The 18,456-nt window shown below is 41.0% G+C and overlaps 1 protein-coding gene across 2 annotated transcripts in view; it reads right to left on the reverse strand.

Moving 5' to 3' along the window:
- ACE2 (angiotensin converting enzyme 2) overlaps nt 1–18,456 on the reverse strand; it is a 56,481-nt gene that overhangs the window by 17,745 nt on the left and 20,280 nt on the right. For both annotated transcript variants that reach the window (XM_059911338.1, XM_059911337.1), the window contains exons 4-11: nt 15,682–15,772; nt 15,107–15,250; nt 13,621–13,733; nt 11,895–12,000; nt 9,327–9,424; nt 6,143–6,312; nt 3,316–3,542; nt 631–775 (exon numbers count right to left, since the gene is read on the reverse strand). In XM_059911338.1, the coding sequence (XP_059767321.1) occupies nt 631–775; nt 3,316–3,542; nt 6,143–6,312; nt 9,327–9,424; nt 11,895–12,000; nt 13,621–13,733; nt 15,107–15,250; nt 15,682–15,772 (1,094 nt within the window). The remainder of the gene's footprint in view (nt 1–630; nt 776–3,315; nt 3,543–6,142; nt 6,313–9,326; nt 9,425–11,894; nt 12,001–13,620; nt 13,734–15,106; nt 15,251–15,681; nt 15,773–18,456) is intronic.

Below are 18,456 nucleotides of genomic sequence, written 5' to 3' on the forward strand. Positions count from 1 at the left end.
GTGTGTGTGTGTGTGTGTGTGGTATGTGATGGCATTCCCCTAGCCTGAATACACTTCTCTCTCATTTTCACATATTTAGCCCCACATCACTAGATTTCAAGATTTAGCCACTGAAATCCCAGTTATTCTGACCAGGAAGAATTCTCTGAGAACTCCAGTGCTAGTTGTCTTAGGTGGGTTCTCACCCAAACAGACCCTGAGACCAGACCCTGGGACGTGATCCCAGGAAACACAGGCAAAGGAGTGAGGAAGTGAGACAGGAAAAGGAAAGCAGCCCCCAAAAGGTGTGTTATCAAGCAAGTCACCACAGTGGGTAACTGGAGCCTTTTCCCACTGAGGAACTCTAGGATCCCATGTAGAGCACTCACCTCAGAATTCTCCCCGCTGAGGGCGAGGGAGCTGAAGTACTTATCCACCAATTCCCATCACACATAGTTCCTCAGTCTTTTCTCCATAGGAGGGTTCTAGTGACCAGAGGAAGCCCTCAGGCAATAAAATACAGATACTGGTACTAAGTATATGATGTCTGTGTGTGTATGTGAGTGTGTGTATACAGGCCAACCAAGTGCTTTTAAATAAACAGCAAACTCATGAGGAAACATTTTACTGATTGCATATTCATTGACTTACTTCATCTCCCACCACTTTTGCATCCACTGCTCCTTGGGTATTTCACCCTTAAAGACCATCCACCTCCACTTTTCTAACATGTAAGTAAACGGTAGAGTTCCAACAATTTGAAGTGCTTGTTTGAGCAGGAAGTTTATTTCTGTTACTGAAAATAAAATGGGAAAGGATAAATATTAAGATGAGGGTGACAGTGGATGTCTTGTATTAGATAATTTCCTAATCTCAAGATATTATTCCTCAAGATATACTTACTATAAAGATGATCACATGAGAAATATTGACAGTGGACATAATAATATGTATATATTCATTTTCTCAGCTGAGGGATTTGGAGTAGGGTGAAGCCTTGGATAGATCAGGTTAAATAAATCCACAAGGAACCCCTAATCCTTTTTCTTTATTAGTTTCAGTTGCCTTCCTTAAGTACTTCTTATCAGAGCTAATCAGGGGTATTTTATCTACTTTCCTAGTCATACTGTTTATCTTTTTTGTTTTTGTTTTTTTTTAATTTATTTATTTTATTTATTTATTTTTGGCTGCGTTGGGTCTTCGTTGCTGTGCGCGGGCTTTCTCTAGTTGCGGTGAGTGGGGGCTACCCTTCGTTGCGGTGCGCGGGCTTCTCACCGCGGTGGCTTATCTTTGCCGCGGAGCATGGGCTCTAGGCACGCGGGCTTCAGTAGTTGTGGCTCACAGGCTCCAGTAGTTGTGGCTCACGGGCTCTAGAGTGCAGGTTCAGTAGTTGTGGCACATGGGCTTCGTTGCTCTGCGGCATGTGGGATCCTCCCGGACCAGGGCTCGAACCCGTGTCCCCTGCACTGGCAGGCGGATTCCCAACCACTGCACCACCAGGGAAGCCCCACACTGTTTATTCTTGTAAGCTCCATGAAGGCAGTGACTGTCAATTCTCATTCAAGACTGTATACCTAGCCTGGTGTCTGCTACATGATGTCCTCTGTGAGTCTCTGCTAAATAAACAAATATTAAACAGATGTGGGCAAAAGCCAGTAAACCAGGGAAGGGAAAAAACAACAAAAACGAGCCTCCCTAGAGGAAACCATCCACTGGATAATCAGAAGTACAATGTACTTTAAATTTACTGACATCTTCCTTACCTGAGTTTAAAATGCTTTAACGAATTATGTTATTTCATTTATCCTTTATTATTGATGTAAAAAGGCAGTGGAGCTCATATCTAGTGCGTAAATGAAGCTCACTGGAATGTAAGCAGAGGGATATTATCTACTTGGCACACCAATGTATTTAGTGTCTTTTAAAATGCTTTACACATAGTAAGTGCTCAATAAATAGTTTTGGAAGAAGAAAGGAAAAGAGAGAAGGAGAGAGAGAGAGAGAAGGAATGAAGGACCTTATTTTGTTTAGCATCATTCACAGATCAGGGCCAGAGCCAAGGAAAGAAGCAGGAGTTTTTCAAATCAGTGGTTTAACCATGCCTAGTACTGTCTTAGTGATTCAACCATCTTTGACTGCTGTCAAGGAATATTAAAAAATGATAAAACTAATAATGGTCTGTTAATCGACTTGAGAATGATACTTTAAAATTAGGAAACAGGTGTGGTTACTGTGAACCCCCTTTCCTCTGTTGCTCCCTTCATGGGAGGATGCCGCTACTTGTCTATTACCCACTGGGTCTGTGCTCACAGTAACTTTTTCAGACATGATGATGGCTTTACACTGACCTACTCCCAGGTCCTTGTGAGATCATCAGGGTATGGAGCCAGAAGTCAAGGCAAAGTGAATTGCCCACACAAGGATGGAGCTCATGACCTTGACCTCATCGACTAAATGTACTAGTAGGCAGACCTGATGTTTATGTCCCAAATTGTTAAAATGAGGGGAGAGAAATACATGGGAAAGAAGAACATATTTGGCTCTAAGTGTCCTCCTTTTACAAGAAAGAATCCTCACTGAAAAATCTGGATCTCATGAATATTTGTTGTGTTCCGTCAAGTCCAACCCATCCAAAGAGAAACAGGCTGCCTCGGGCAAAGATGCTGAAGGATAGCCTGAATCTGAGGGGATGTTACAGGGCAAATTCATGCTTCAGCCACATGAACAAAACGTTTCAGTCTCCTCCAATCTTGATATTCCACCACCTGTTCCTTAAGGACTCCCAAATTTCAAGTTATACTTTGCTTTGCATAATATTATGGGAAAAGTTATAGATTAGGGCTCTGGTTCCGGTTCTGCCATGTTGCTTCTTGACCTTGGGTTAATTATTTTCCCTCTCATGTCTTCAGTTTGCTTCCTCTGCAAAATGGTTTTTAGAATCTGTTCCAGCTCCACTGTTTTGGTTTTTACCTAGAACTGGGGGATTCAGTCAGAACTCTGACACTAATTAGCTGGGTAACCTTGGATAAGCCATTTCAGTTCTGTGGGCCTGTTTTAGCATCTTTTTAAAAAGCTTCTGTTAGATGGTTCTTAGAGTCCCAAGACCATTCACTTAGTTACCTCTCTTATGCCCTTTTCAAAGATACAAAACCAGAAGCTGGCATATTATGCTATATACTTAAAAAATTTTTTTAACCAGTAGCAATTTCCAGTTACCCATAAATAACTTATATTTTACATGGCAAAAATTAAATATATCCTATGCATGACAATAAATACCTTTGCCCATGTCAGACTAAAGAATACCCAAAACAGGCCATGAAAAAATGTCCGTACCATTGTCTTCATAAAAATCAGGTGGCAGAAGACCAAGGGCTTTCAAATAGTGAGGTGTAGCTGCAGAAAGTGACATGATTTCCCCAACAGCTTCATGGAAACCTTCATTAGCTCCATTTCTGAGCAGGAAGGGCTGTGTGGCATACGCCATGTCGTACTGGATGTGCCCCATCTCGTGATGGGCTGTCAGGAAGTCATCCATCGTCACCTTTGTGCACATTTTGATCCTGAACAAAAATGGGCAAGATTAAAATGAATCTCACTGAATTTCATTTAATCATCACAATAGAGTTATATGGGATTTCCATAGCATGGATCACCTTTCCAAGATTTATTCACCAATGATTCTTGAGGACCTATCTTGTACGTCCTAGAAACTGTACTAGGTGCTCAATATAAAGTGATGGGCAGGGCTGAATCTTGTCTTCCTGATCACAGACTAACAGAAAGGACGATAAACAGAGTCATCTACTACAAAAACTCTGAGGCAAGTACTCTACAAGTGATCAGTAGACATGGCCTTGGGCACAACAATGAGTAAATGGAGGCATAGTCTTCTGGAAGCCCCAGGAAGGGCATAACTCAGGATGCAATGAGCAAGCTGGACCTTGATCAACATGCAGGGGTTTGCCAGGCAAATGGCAGGGAGGGACAAGAGACTGACATTCCTAGAAGTGCTCAATGAGGATGGCTTGAGAAAAGAATGTGGCATTCAGGACACAGCCAGCAGTTTGGTACAGCCAGGACATAGTAGTAGTAGGAGAAAGGGCTAGAAATTGATATTTGGGAATCATTAGCAGGTAAGTCAGGGAGTGGATGTGATGGCCCATGAAGCTGTGTAGGATGGCAAGAAAAGAGGGCCAAGGACAAAGCCCCAGGAGGTCCCAGGATGTACAGGGTGGAGAGAGGAAAAGGAGACAGAGAGAGAAGTCAAAGAAGTCCAGAAGGAATGACGATGCAGACACCAGTGAACAACAGCACTTCAAAGACAACTCCTCAACACTGCCCCATGCTGTTGTGGCCCAATGGTATAAGGATGGCATTTGGCAATTAGGTGCTGGTCCTTTTCAACTTGGCAAGAGCAATTTCACGCAGATGAGTGTAGGGGTCATATTTCAGCAGGTTCAGCAGTCTTCCCACCACTCTGAGCACCGCGTCATCCCCCTGATAAATACCCTTTAAGGACTCACGCTGCTCAGGAATAAACTCAACCTCCTTTGTACACCCCAATATGACCTCCTTCTCTAACTTGGTTTTTCTCCATACTCTTTTGGCGCAATTATAAGAATAGCTATTATATAGTTAATATCTACTGTGTGTAAGATCCTGTGCTAGGAAGCTTACATACACTTACTCATTTTTCAACTTCACCCTAGTACTGGAGTTGGTGAGCTATGGCCTGCAGCTGGCCACCTGTTGTGATAGATTAGGCTTTACTGGGACACAGCCCTAACCATTTGTTTCTGTATTATCTATGGCTGCGTTCATGCCACAAGGGCAGAGATGAGTAGTTGCAACAGAGACCTGCAAAGCCTAAAGAAACTGTTTACTATCTGACCCTTTATAGGAAAGGATTGCCAACCCCTACTCTAGCGCATGCAGCTGGGGCCCTGCCTAGATCTGCTTTACCAGAAAGATCCACCCATCTCCCAGTTGTCTGAGTCCTGGCTGTTGGCCAACAGCTGCTTCCTTCTTTAATGTTTTTGGCTAAATGGGAGGTGCCTCAACCAGGAGGTTGTATGGCCCCATACTTTGGGGCAGTCCACAGCCAATGACTGAGTAATATGGGGTACAAAAGGCCAGTCCTCTTGTCTCAAGATGTGACCAACTCTGTGGTACAAATCATGCTCCAGAGAGCCCCATGGGATCAGGCTGAGGCCAAGTCTCTAGCAGAGACCACATCCTTACTTAACTCTTTCCCCTGCCCCATCCTGCTTCCCTCACTCCCCTTTGCCTGCAAGCTCTCCCTCAGTGAAACATGTGTACAAGAATCTCCATCTCAAGCCAGGGAACCCAACCTAAGACACTCACAAACCTGCAAACTGGGAATTACGATTCCACTTTATAGATAAAGAAACTGAAACGCAAGAAGGTTAAATACCTTGCCCAAGGTTGCCTAGTCATTAAGTGACACAGCTGGGATTAGAAAGCTTGTGCTCATTCTGCCATTTCACACAGACCCTCCTTCACACGCCCTTTATTCTAGCCTAACCTGCTGACTCCAGTACACAACACTGGTCCTGCCTCTCTGCATCTGATCCTGCTATTCTCCCAGCCCGGTGTCCCTCCCAGCTCTGTCTGTCCAAACCCTTCTTGTCTTTCAAGCCCAACTCAAATGCCACCTGAAAAGCCCTGTCTGACCCAAACCCCTATTCCAGGTGTGGTCACTTATCTTCCAATTCTCCATGGAGTGTTCTCTGTGTTTCTCTTAATGACACATACCAGCTTATCTATTCACCTGTCCTAGCTCACTCAGAAGAGGGAAACGGAGGTGGGTATCAATGCCTGACTCACATATCCATCTTCCATAAATCTTGCACCAACCCTTTCCTAATGGGGGCACCACCATACCCATGACCATGCAACTCTAATGGGTGCATATCATCTCGGATGAGGCAAACTGTCTAAAGGTTCAAGTTAGGGCCTGCTGACAATCCCCTTTTCCTTGGAAAGCCCAGATGTGCTCTCATGGACTCCCAGCCTTCATTCAAGGAAAATTCATTCGTCTCTTCTGTGCTCAGAGGAGCAGAGAAGGAATCCAAATTCATCCTCATCCCTCCATTGTCTCCCATTTTAGTATCAGCTGTGTAAACATCAGCCTCACTACCTGAAGTCACCCTTCCCCAGGTCCCATGCTGTGGGGTGGCAGACCACTTTCCGGCCATCGCCTGGCTCAGTTAGCATGGAGTTAACCCAGAATTCTTGAGTCATATTAGGAAGGCCAATAGACACAAAGAACTTCTCAGCCTCCTTGAATATCCTCTTTGCATCCCAGGACTGGAAAAAAAAAAAAGAACAGCATTTAATTCTAGCATTAAAATCACAGCATTCTTTCTGTTGGATATGTACAAAGGCATAACTGTTCTGGAAGGCAATTTGGCAACATGTATGGACAGCTTTCACAGCGTTTATACTCTTTGTCTCAGTAATCCTGTCTCTAGGGAACTAACCTAGGAAATTCTCAGAAATTAGGTCGAAGAATTACGTTTAAAATGATTTTTATTATTATTTTTCAATTGAAATAATTTGATATATTGTGTAAATTTAAGGTGTACAACGTGTGAAATGATTTTTAATAGGGGGAAAAGTGGAAACAACCACCAGAATGGTTAAATAAATAATGATGCCTTTGTGGAATGGAAAATCTAAATAAATTAGATTTATAAAGAATTTTTATTGATATTTTTAATAATTTAATAGTGAAAAAGTAAAATATATAAACCACTTCTATGGTATAATCTTAATGAGGAAATACATTAAAATGTTAACAGTAGATGGGGTGAGATTATATGTGAAGTTTTTTGTCTTTATTCTTTATGTTCCAAGTATAAACACAAACGATAATGACCTTCTCTTTGCTAAAAACTGTTCAACTCAAGACAACAACCCTTGATTGATCTCCTTCAGTGGGCAAGGCCCTGGCATTAGGCTCATTAGAAGACACAAACAATAAAGCAGACATGAAGTTGCGTGATTTTGGAACCAAAAAGGCCCACATGTGATCCAGCAGCCAATGGGTAGGGGGGCCTTGGCTTCATAGTCTGTATGGGAATCTAAACTTTCAGAATGTTCTGGAACTGGAGAGGGGCAGCAGAAGGTGTGTGCGATTCAGCAAACTCTTCTGGGAACCAGTGTCTCTGGAGCTGACCAAGACTTCTTTGGAGATAAGGCCCATTTTCAGTCAAACTAAGTTAGTATAATTGGCAGATATTTAATGAATCACTTTTTAGTGACACAGAAAACTTCCTTTCATCTTAAAGACCAGTCAAGTTTGTTTTTTCTCCTATGTCAGCCTTGGGGATATGCAACTGGATATAACAGACACTATGGATATTTTCTTTGACCTTTAAAGGCTTAATGTCAGGCAATATTGCTATTGGTGAGTATGGCATTCTTAAGGAGAATGAACAAATACTAAAACAGTGTAGACTGGCAAGAACAGTTAACATCTGCTGAATGAAGAATGAATGGATAGAAAACCAGGCTGGAAATATTAGGAGTTCTCAGTTCCAACCTTAGTTATCACTGACTGTCTTTGTGACTTCGAACAAATCATTTACCCAAGCCTCAGTTTCCTCACCTACAACATGGAACTATCACAATACCTGTCCTGGCAGTCCCATAGGTTTGTTGTAAACATAACATTAGGAGAGATGGTGGGGGTGAAAACACCGTAGATAGGCTATGGAGCTACATAAAGATGGGCCTCTGCTGCTGCTCAACTGCCAAGTGGGGCTACAACAGCTGCAGGAGTTTAGGGGCCCTTGCAGCTTCACGTTTTCATTCTGCTATGGACTTTTCCTAGGAGTATGTTACGTAGGTGAAGATGTTCATTGCATTGCTGCTTACAGATTTAAAACTGTTAACAAGTAGTGCATAAATAGTAAACCATGGTGCAACCATCTGAAGAAATTTTACGCAGCCAATAGATGTATGATTATGGATCCTACCCAGAAATGTAGGCTATTAGCTGAATAAAGAAAAATACACAATTATAACTATAATATTATTTAATCAATGGAAGGGAACATAGAGAATTTAAACAATTATACCAAGATGGTAAAAAAAGGTTATTTAAAAACTATTTTAGGGCTTCCCTGGTGGCGCAGTGGTTGAGAGTCTGCCTGCCAATGCAGGGGACACGGGTTCGAGCCCTGGTCTGGGAGGATCCCACATGCCACGGAGCAACAAAGCCCGTGAGCCACAACTACTGAGCCTGCACGTCTGGAGCCTGTGCTCCACAACAAGAGAGGCCGCGACAGTGAGAGGCCCGCGCACCGTGATAAAGAGTGGCCCCTGCTCACCGCAACTAGAGAAAGCTTGCGCACAGAAACGAAGACCCAACACAGCCAAAAATAAATAAATAAACAAATTAATTTAAAAAAACCAAAAAACTATTTTAGACTTGTAATATTTTTAACAATAATGATTTTTAATATGCAAAAATCTTCTAATGATATCCGTTTTTTTTTTACTATTCACAGAGATTACTGACTACTTAGCAATGACTAACTTTATTTTTCTTTAACATCTTTATTGGAGTATAATTGCTTTACAATGTTGTGTTAGTTTCTGCTGTATAACAAAGTGAATCAGCTATACGTATACATATATTCCCCTATCTCTTCCCTCTTGTGTCTCCCTCCCTCCCACCCTCCCTATCCCACCCCTCTAGGTGGTCACAAAGCACCGAGCTGATCTCCCTGTGCTATGCGGCTGCTTCCCACTAGCTATCTACTTTACATTTGGTAGTGTATATATGTCCATGCCACTCTCTCACTTCGTCCCAGCTTACCCTTCCCCCTCCCCATGTCCGCAAGCCCATTCTCTACGTCTGCATCTTTATTCCTGTCCTGCCCCTAGGTTCCTCAGAACCATTTTTTTTTTTTTTTTAGATTCCATATATATGTGTTAGCTTACCGTATTTGTTTTTCTCTTTCTGACTTACTTCACTCTGTATGACAGACTCTAGGTCCATCGCAATGACTAACTTTAGAAAGAGTTATGGCAACCAGTTGATAATTCCACATCTTATTGCTTAATGGAAAACTCAGGTCATCTCTACTTTTAATATCTCTCAGCAAGATCAATACCATACTTATTCAAGGCACTTGATGTCACTGACATTGTAAACTACTTTTCCATGAAAAGACAGCTACATAAGAAATAAATTTAAATTAGCTTGAAAATTTTCTCATTTACCTGTTTTCATAAGACAAGAAGAGAAGGATGGCATAAAAAGAAATGAGGTCGAGGATTTAGATTTGGTTTTTAAGGTGTCTTCTTCCTACCTGGTTCTGCATTTCTTTGGTAACATCTATGCTCGGTTTCTCTCCAAAGGGGACTGTCAAAGGGTACAGATTTGTCCAAAATCTCCCCCACATATCGCCTATTAAAAAAGAAGATTTCGTTAATACGTGACAAAGACAACAGAAGTATAGACCTGATTTTACATAGTGCATGAGGTGGGATTGGTAAACAGGACACAGAGTATTCTAGATTTAATCTAGTTTCTGTGCTTCCTTTTCACTACCTCTTTTCCTCTTCCCTTATTTTATATTTTCAACATCCCCTTCTTTTTTTATCGCCTCTAAAAGGTTAAAATGGCAGGAGATGATGTGGCTAGGCAAAGCTTGTTAGGGAATCATCCCTGTTTCTCACATTTCAAATTACAATTCAAAGGCACAATGTATTAAATATACGGGACATCATAGCTACTATAGATTAGAAATAGATTTATATAGTCCCTCATCCATGGGACAAAATACTACAAATTAGACTATTAGTAATCTATGATATTGGATTCAAGAGAGATCATATAGACAGACTTGTGGTTGCCAAGGGGGATGGAGGGGGAGGCAGGGATGGATTGGGAGTTTGGGGTTAGCAAATACAAACTATTATATATAGAATGGATAAACAACAAGGTCCTACTGTATAGTGCAGGGAACTATATTCAATATCCTGTGATAAACCATAATGGAAAAGAAAAAAAAGAGAGAGATCATATAGGATCATCATTCAGGAATCTCTGCTAACTAACCAGTAACTAAGTTCCACTTTTATTACTGTACTATAGGAATCCACTTAACTGGGTGATTTTTCAAACATCTCAAACAAATGTTAAATTGAATTCCAAGGCCAGAAACCCTAAAAGGAAAAAATGGATCTAGAAAAAAATCAATCTCATAATAGGACCAGAATCCTGGCACCAAAGGAATGGGGAAAAATAACTACATAAAGAATATGTCAATGAACTCATGTTTTAAAAGATAAAATTCAGTAGAGATCAATGTAAAGTCCTATGCTTCAATTTTAAAGAAACATCTATCTATTATGGAAATATGTGATATGTGACATCAGGCTGAAACATATCCCACATGTAAAAGACCAAAAGGGACCCAACAAACAGTATGATGTGGCTTCCAAAACACAAATGTGACTGTAGGGTAAGTGAGTAGAATTACAGTGTCTAGAACAAAGGAAACCATAGCACCATTTTTACTCCATGTTGGTCAAACTTCGTCTGGAGTAACTGTTCAGTTCTGAGTGTGATACTTGAAGAGGGACATCAACCAAGGATAGCTTGTCCAAAGGAGAACAAGTAGAAAAGTGAGATTTTAAAGAATGGTTGAAAAATCTATGTAGGATATTTAACATAAAAGAAGAAAATAGTGTATACATGATGATAACAGTAATACTCACTAAAATATACTGAGTACGTACTCTTGTGCCAAGTACTATGCTGTGCCTTGACAATGGTTGTTTATAAATCTCTAGAAGGCCATCTTGTGGAAGAAGAATGGACATATTCTGGGTAACCTCATAGCATGGAATTAGGCAAAGTGAATGGAAGGCATTAGAGGGGTGTTGATTCCCCTCCACATAAGGTAGGACTTTAGGTTAGTTTACTTTGGAAGGAAGAAAGAGCCACCTCACACCAGACAGGTTTAAGCAGAAAGTGAATTACCAAAGAACACCTGCCAAAGACACTGTAGAGAGTATTTATATATTGCTTTAGAGGAAAAAAGTCTCCACTGATCCTTTGTCCAGATTCCCTCCTGCTAATAGAGAGGCTTGGCTGTGGAGAATCAGCTATCAGCAACTTAGCTTGACTATAGTAGGCATGTTATGTATGCAGGACATGAACTTTTCAAACACATATTTTATTTGGCCTCAGTTTCTGGGGTGAGGGAGAGGGGAGGGAGGATGACCACCCCCTGGTGGGGAATAAGGAGGTTCAGTAAAGGGCCCCAGGTCTTGCATGGTCTACAAAAGCTCTACGGCAGGATCCAAAGTTCTTGGAAGATTGATTCTCCTCCTAAGCTAGGCATCTTCCTTCATGATGAAGACTTCATTCATTACTCATATGATTCCAAACCAAGTACTTTTCAGCAAAAGAAGTTGTTGCAGTTGAACAATGAACTTAACAAAGTTTCACTCAGGCTATACCTTAATTCTAGAAAGTCTTTCTCTCACCCCTGACCGCCCCCAGCCAACCAAGCTTCTTTCCTCTGACAATATGATGCTAAAATCCCACCTCGAGGATTAGCCAACCAAGTTGATTAATAAAACTTATTTTCCCCATTTCCACTCTCATTTCTCTAGTGATCTTAAATAACCCCTTTATCCTATGGATTGTGGCCAACATAATAACTCTTTATGTATAAAGTAATGCAACAGAGAACAATTTAAAATGACTTCTCTGTTGAAGACAGTGCTTTCAAACTGTGATTTCTATAATGTTACTAACTTCATTCACAGAATTTTTCAAAAGTTGGGCCTCACTCCAAAAAAACAACTTTATTGGTAGAAATGACAAAGAGCAAAGTACACAAAGAATTCCTGGAGTTTCTTACCAAGCAAATGGGCAGGGAGGCATCCAGTCGGACTGATACGGGAAGGGTAGGCATCCATCAACTTTGCCCTCACATAAGCGTGAAGTTGTTCATATAATGGTTTAATCTGAAAAGCTCAGGAAGAGAGTTTAAGACCAAGAATAGCCTATTTCCGATCCCCAACACTAAAAATAGGAGCTTCTTTAGACAAGCAGAATTTCCCTAAATTCTAATTTCTTCTCCTCTGAAATATTCTGGAGAGTGTGAAAGCATTCATTCTTCCCAGATATCGATGATGACCAGTTCCACTGCATAAAGCAATGAACACACCTGGAGGGATACAGATTCCAAAAGGAAGGCAGATGCAAAAAAAAATTCATTTCTAAGATGCTACCTACTTCCTTCATTTTTAAACTGAAGTATCATTTACATATAAAATTCACCCATTTTAAAATATATAGTTTTGTGAGTTTTAATAAAAGTATACTGTTGGACAACCATCACTACCGCTCAGTTTTAGAACATTTCCAACATTCCCCAAAGTTTCCTTGCACCCATTTGCAGTCAACTCCATTCCCACCCCCAGCCCCAGTTGATCACTGAACTGATTTCTTTCTCTATCGTTTTGCCTATCCTGCACATTTCATATAAATGAAACCATACAATATGTGACCTTTCATGTCTGGCTTCTTTCACTTGGCTTAATGTTTTTTAGGTTCATCCATGTTGTTGCGTGTAACAGTGTTCATTCCTTTTTATTACTGAGTAGCATTTCATTAAATATGAAAGGTCCATCCATGTTGCTGCAAATGGCATTATTTCATTCATTTTTATGCCTGAGTAATATTTCATTGTGTATATATATATATACCACATCTTCTTTTTCCATTCATCTGTCAATGGACACTTAGGTTGCTTCCATGTCTTGGGTATTGTAAGCAGTGCTGCTATGAACATTGGGGTGCATGTATCCTTTCAAATCAGTGTTTTCCTCTTTTCCAGATATATGCCCAGGAGTGGGAGCGCTGGATCATATGGTAACTCTATTTGTGGTGGTTCTTAATCATGGTTTTAATGTGCATTTCCCTAATAACGTTTTATTTGCTTATTCATCTTTGATGATGTACTTACTCACATCTCTTGCCCATTTCTTTTTCGGGGGGGTTGTTTGTCCTACTTCCGTTTTTGATAGCTCTGCCCAGCTATGGCTGTGACAGAACAGCTTCACATAAGAAGCTGGAAGGCATGGGGATGTGGGGGTCAAAATGAAGGAAGAGGGAGACATTGAGAGGTGTCTATAGGGCACTTCTAATAGGACTCTCCCTTCCCTAGAACGTCTTCCTTAGCCAAAGATAAGGAAACAACAGTATCAAGTGTCCTGAGGAAGGAAGCAAAGCCTATGGCTCTGCTAACAAAGGAAGACAGCACAGGCCCCACATAGCTCCTGAAACCCATGCCTTCTTATAATCTAAAAGACCACTCCTTCCTATTGTCTTTCCTTCTCATAATCTTCCTGTTGGTAATTGCTGGTCAATGGCTGAAAGGGAGAGAAAAGCAGAGCAATTCCGATCATCTGTAGCAGTTGCCCTGTGATTCTTTACAATCTTTTCAAGCTCTAATATTCCATAACTCTGAGGCCTGGGAACGACCAGCCAGTGTGTTAAGAATAAGCCAGAATACTGTTGGTCCCTGTCCCTTCTTCCTGCACGCTGCCCTACATCTGTCTCTGCAGACAGTTCCTTGTTACCTCTGCAAAGGTACGTTCCACATCTGCGATCAACTGGTCGCGGCTGTAGTCATAGTCATCTGCCCCCGTCACTTCATAATCCCCTCTCCAATAGTCCCCATAGTCCTCATAATCTGTTTTTAAAAAAGAGAAAAATGAGAACATCTGGAAAGAAAGAGATAAAGCACAGTATACATGGAATAGCTTTCCTGGGAGGTTAAAAACTCCAAAAACCTGTCACATTTTTATTGCCCTTCTAAATATCAACTCAAAGGGATGCAAATAAATAATAACACTAGCTAATGTGTCCGAAATTTAATTCATTATCTCATCTACTAAGCACAAAAACTCTACAAGACAGACAGTGTTATAATCCCCGTGGTGCAGGGTAACAGCCTGCTCTTGGCCGGTTAAATGATTCGTCCAAGGTCACACAACTGGTGAGAGGCAGAGGCGCACTCCGAGTCTCCTGACCCCGGGTCTCTACTCTCTCCATAGGTCAATTTGCATCTTTAGCTTTAAAACATGTGATTGGATCTTTAAATTCTCATTTTGTTCAGGGCCTTATATTTTCAAATCTAACCCAACTCATCTTGGACACGGCCACAGTGGGCCTGTGTTTGTTGGCAAATTGTATGTATGCTTCATGTAGTGTCTTGTTATCAGGAAATGCAAGCTTGTGTCAGGGTAATAGTTAATAAAGTTTGTAAATGTATTTTAGCAACTTTTATTTTTACATGCACATTGGCAATGGATGATCAGGAAGATGAGGAGACAAGTAAATATTTGGATGGAAGGATGTGGCGATGGGCTCCTGTCTCCAGCTTGCCTATGGCTTGGGAATATGAGTTTAAGTGGTAGTGAAAGATATTTAGGAAGAACAGATGAAAAATTTTTTTCCTTCCTCAACCCCAGAGCATAAATTGATTCATAATGCCATGGCTTTGGCTCATTATTCAGGCTGGAGGGTAAGTTAAGAGATATGGAAATTCCTCACCATGTTAAGATTTTGATGACCACATGATTTGAGTTATAATTACAACTACAGAGAATAGTAGGTTTCCAGCCTAAACTACTCTGATTTGTTTCTTTCTGGGACACCACTCTGACGTAAACACACAAATGACCTTTGAGAATGAACTGTAGCCAGATGGGAGTTTAGGGGAGAGATGGTGTCTCTGACTCTCATCCTTTCTGGTAAATAGAATCGATCAATCCCCCAGACTACCTCAGGAACCCTCGGGGGCCTGAGCCCTACCCAGACAACTGATTTGTTTCAGGCCTGGTAACTTAGTCTCACTCTTGAGCCCTTTCAACTGTAGAATGTCAATTCACCTTTCCTTATTCCCTGGTGGTCTCCTCTTTGAGACACGTAACCTAATTGTTCAGCAGGTGATCGTTAAATTAGGAATACCCCTTATATCAAAGGGCAGGCTTGGTGATTCATGAGAAATAGCCCCGCAGCCCTGTAGAGAGCTTCAGAACCGCCACAGCCCAGCAAACTCACTGTTGGCTCTGGCCATCTCATTTTCCAGGACCACATACTCTTCATAAAATGGCCTCAGCTGCTTGCCGACCTCAGCCCTCCAGCCTTCCCAAGCCCAGAGTCTCCGATTGTAGTCTTCGCTGTTTTCCATTATGTCATCCAAACCTATTATCACAAAGCACCCAAATGGAAATAAACATGCATTTGTAAAGTTTTTATTTGTAAAGAATTATATGAAATTTAAAGAATTAAAAGGCTGGCAGACATCAAGGTCATAAAGTTGTTCAATGAAATCTCATGATTCATTCATTTCCTCACCCTTATTATAGTTTCAAAATATTTCTGCAGAGAAAATAAACCACTGAGATCATTGAACTACTAATTTAATTAAATTACTTGAGTGTGACAATATTTACAGTGCAGTTTTGTTAAAACTTAAAAGAGCATCTGTGTGCTGAAACACACATTTGGAATCTTCCCCTCTTTGGATGATCCATCTGAAAGGCACAATGTCGTCATCTAATGTTAAACTCATTTTTAAAGCTTGGAATAAAAAAAGTAAATTTTATAATCACTGCTCAAAATTAATAGCCCACCTGGTTCAAGTACTAAGTACTCCTGTGTATTTGGGTCCAAAACTTTCCCACTACTGTAGATGGTGCTCATTGTATTTAGAATTGTGTTCAACTGCAAATTAAAGATAATAAACAATGTTAAAAGTGGAAGATGTACAAAAGAGAATGCTAATGTAGAGATATCCTTTCAACCATGTGATTTTTTTATGCCTCAAAATACAGCAGTTCACATCTTCCTGGCTAAGTATCTTCTTTCATGTAGGGTTGGAACATCTCAGTTAAATTTTCCCACCATCAACTAGTACAGACTGGCCTTATAAGCACATGATAAATATATGTGGAGTGACTGAAAAAAAAAAACAACAGATCTACCAAAATCCCAAGAATGTATCTCACCCCCACACGCAGAGCAGTGCATTTCTTGTTCCATTCAGCCTTCACTGAGTGCACATTTATTGAACATCTGCTGTGTCCTACACTCTGACAATTATGACATGAACAAGTCACTGGTCCTCAAGGACCCCACAATCATGCGACAGTGAGACAATCATGAAATCAATGATTACATAAGAGAGTGACAGGTACTATAACTGCCGCCAAAAAGTGATGTGGCAGCATGGGGGGGTGGATAAATTAATAACCTGGAGATTCAGGAATGGCTTCAAAGAGGGGGCACATTAGAGCTGTGTCTTGGAAGAGAGGTAGGAATTGGTCAGGTAGAGAAGGGAAGTAGAGGACAGAGCTTACAAGACAGAAGAAGGTTGAGAAAGACAAGGCATTTTCAGGGAGTGGTGACATGAGAGAGAAAAGAAAACTGGGGTAGTGGTGTTGATTGAGGGGCATGGAGGATGGGAGAATAGAGAGGGAAGTAGGGGCAGATCATGAGCAGCCTTCTATGCCTTACTGAAGAGTTTAACTTTTACCCTGTAGGTAAAGGAACATAAGGGTAATAGAGTAAAGCAGAGCTACTCAAAGTATGGTCCATGGACCAGTGCAAGTCAGCAAATAGTTTGTTTCTCATCTATGAGAAGCACAGGTATTGAGAGAATAAATGTTTATAAACTTTTAAAAACGATTTGATATTTCCATGACAGCTAAGCATGTGATCAATGAAATTAACCAAGAACTGATCTGCGATGGATTGGAAATAAAGAAAGATAGGGAAGAAGGGAGGGAGGAAGGAAGAAAGGAAAGAAGAAAGGAAGGAAGGAAGGAAGGAAGGAAGGAAGGAAGGGAGAGAGGGACTAGTTCTCTCCCATAGATGATTTAAGAAGCACTGGATGAACGGCCCTGTTTCCCCTTCTCCTATTTCTCTCTTCTGTTATTCCTTCACTCTGCTGCAAGAGCCATTATCCTAAAACATGAAACAGATCTCATGCTTAATACTTCAACAAGATCCCACAGTCCAAAGGAATAAACCCAAGTCCATGGCACAAAACCCCTCCTGTTCTCTTTCTCTACCTGCTTTTTCGATCTCCCCTCCTTCCTCTCCATTGAATTCATGCATCCTTGAGTCTCCCCTCTTCCCAAACACTTCAAGCTCTTCTTACACGCATTTCAGTGATTTTTAATCCTGGCTGCACATCAGAATTATCTGGGGATCTTTTTAAAATACCATGTCCAGTTTCCACCTAGACTAGACCAAGCTCTAGACTGTAACAGAGCAACGGGCAAGGTTTCACACGGTGTCCTTGTGGAAAAGATGGGGAAGGGCGAAATGGATAAAATAAAGTGGATTAATAACTATTTGAATAATGGTCCCCAAAGAATGCAGAATAATAAACAACAACTTGTAGGAAGACACAGGCCATATGGTTTTATCTTTGTCCTTATTGTGTATTTTTCTTTTTATAGATGCAGATAAGAACACAGTACCAGAGGGCAAGCAGCTGAGAAAGACTTTGATGTTAAATAGTCAAATCTTTTAGATAAAAATATTTCAATAGATCAAATCAAGGGTCTGTAAATTATGATTTGCAGACCGAATCCTGTCTGCTGCCTGTTTTTGTAAAGTTTTATTGGAACACAGCCATGCTCATTTGTTTCCGTGTTAGCTGTGGCTGATTTCCCGCAACAAGAGCAGACTGACTCAGTGGGACAGAGACAGTATGGCCCACAAACCTAAAATATCTACTATCGTTCCCTTTATAGAAAGAAAGTTGGCTGACTCCTGGGCTAGAGAGATAGGATGAGAGATTTTTATTTTAACAGGGGTGAATATAGGCTTTCTTGAACTTAGAAAAACTACCTACATAAGAATAGAATTTTCAAAGGTATCATTTTTGGAGCAACATTGGTGGAAAAGATTTGGAGATTCTCTTGACAGTGATGTTGAGATGAATCAACCATGGAATTTGACTGTCAAAAAACCAAAGCAAGCAAACAGAAGCCTAATGTAATCCTGGACTGTCTTAGTAGATGTAAAGCACAGGAGGCAGGATGTCGTACCCCTGCTCACCTCCATGCAGACCCAAACCCACTCGGAGGGCTGTGTTCAGTCCAAGGATACTGACAAAATGAAGCCAGCAACTAGGACTGGTTAGGGAACCTGAAACCATCGTATAAGGAAAAATCGACAGAGTGAAGGATGTTTAGCCTAGAGAAGAAAAGACTCAACTAGTTAAAAAAAAAATTACCTGCCTTCCTTCATTTAAAGACCATTATGGCAGAGAGCAATCTGGCTCGAGAAGGCGGTACAAAGTGGGGGCAAAGCACTTTACGCTCAGTGGAGGGAGTATCTTGCCATCAGTCAGAGGGACCCACGTATGGAACTGGCGTCTTGGAAAGAAGTGAGTC

Source organism: Balaenoptera ricei, chromosome X (assembly GCF_028023285.1).
Source record: "Balaenoptera ricei isolate mBalRic1 chromosome X, mBalRic1.hap2, whole genome shotgun sequence".
In the NCBI taxonomy this organism is placed as follows: Eukaryota; Metazoa; Chordata; class Mammalia; order Artiodactyla; family Balaenopteridae; genus Balaenoptera; species Balaenoptera ricei.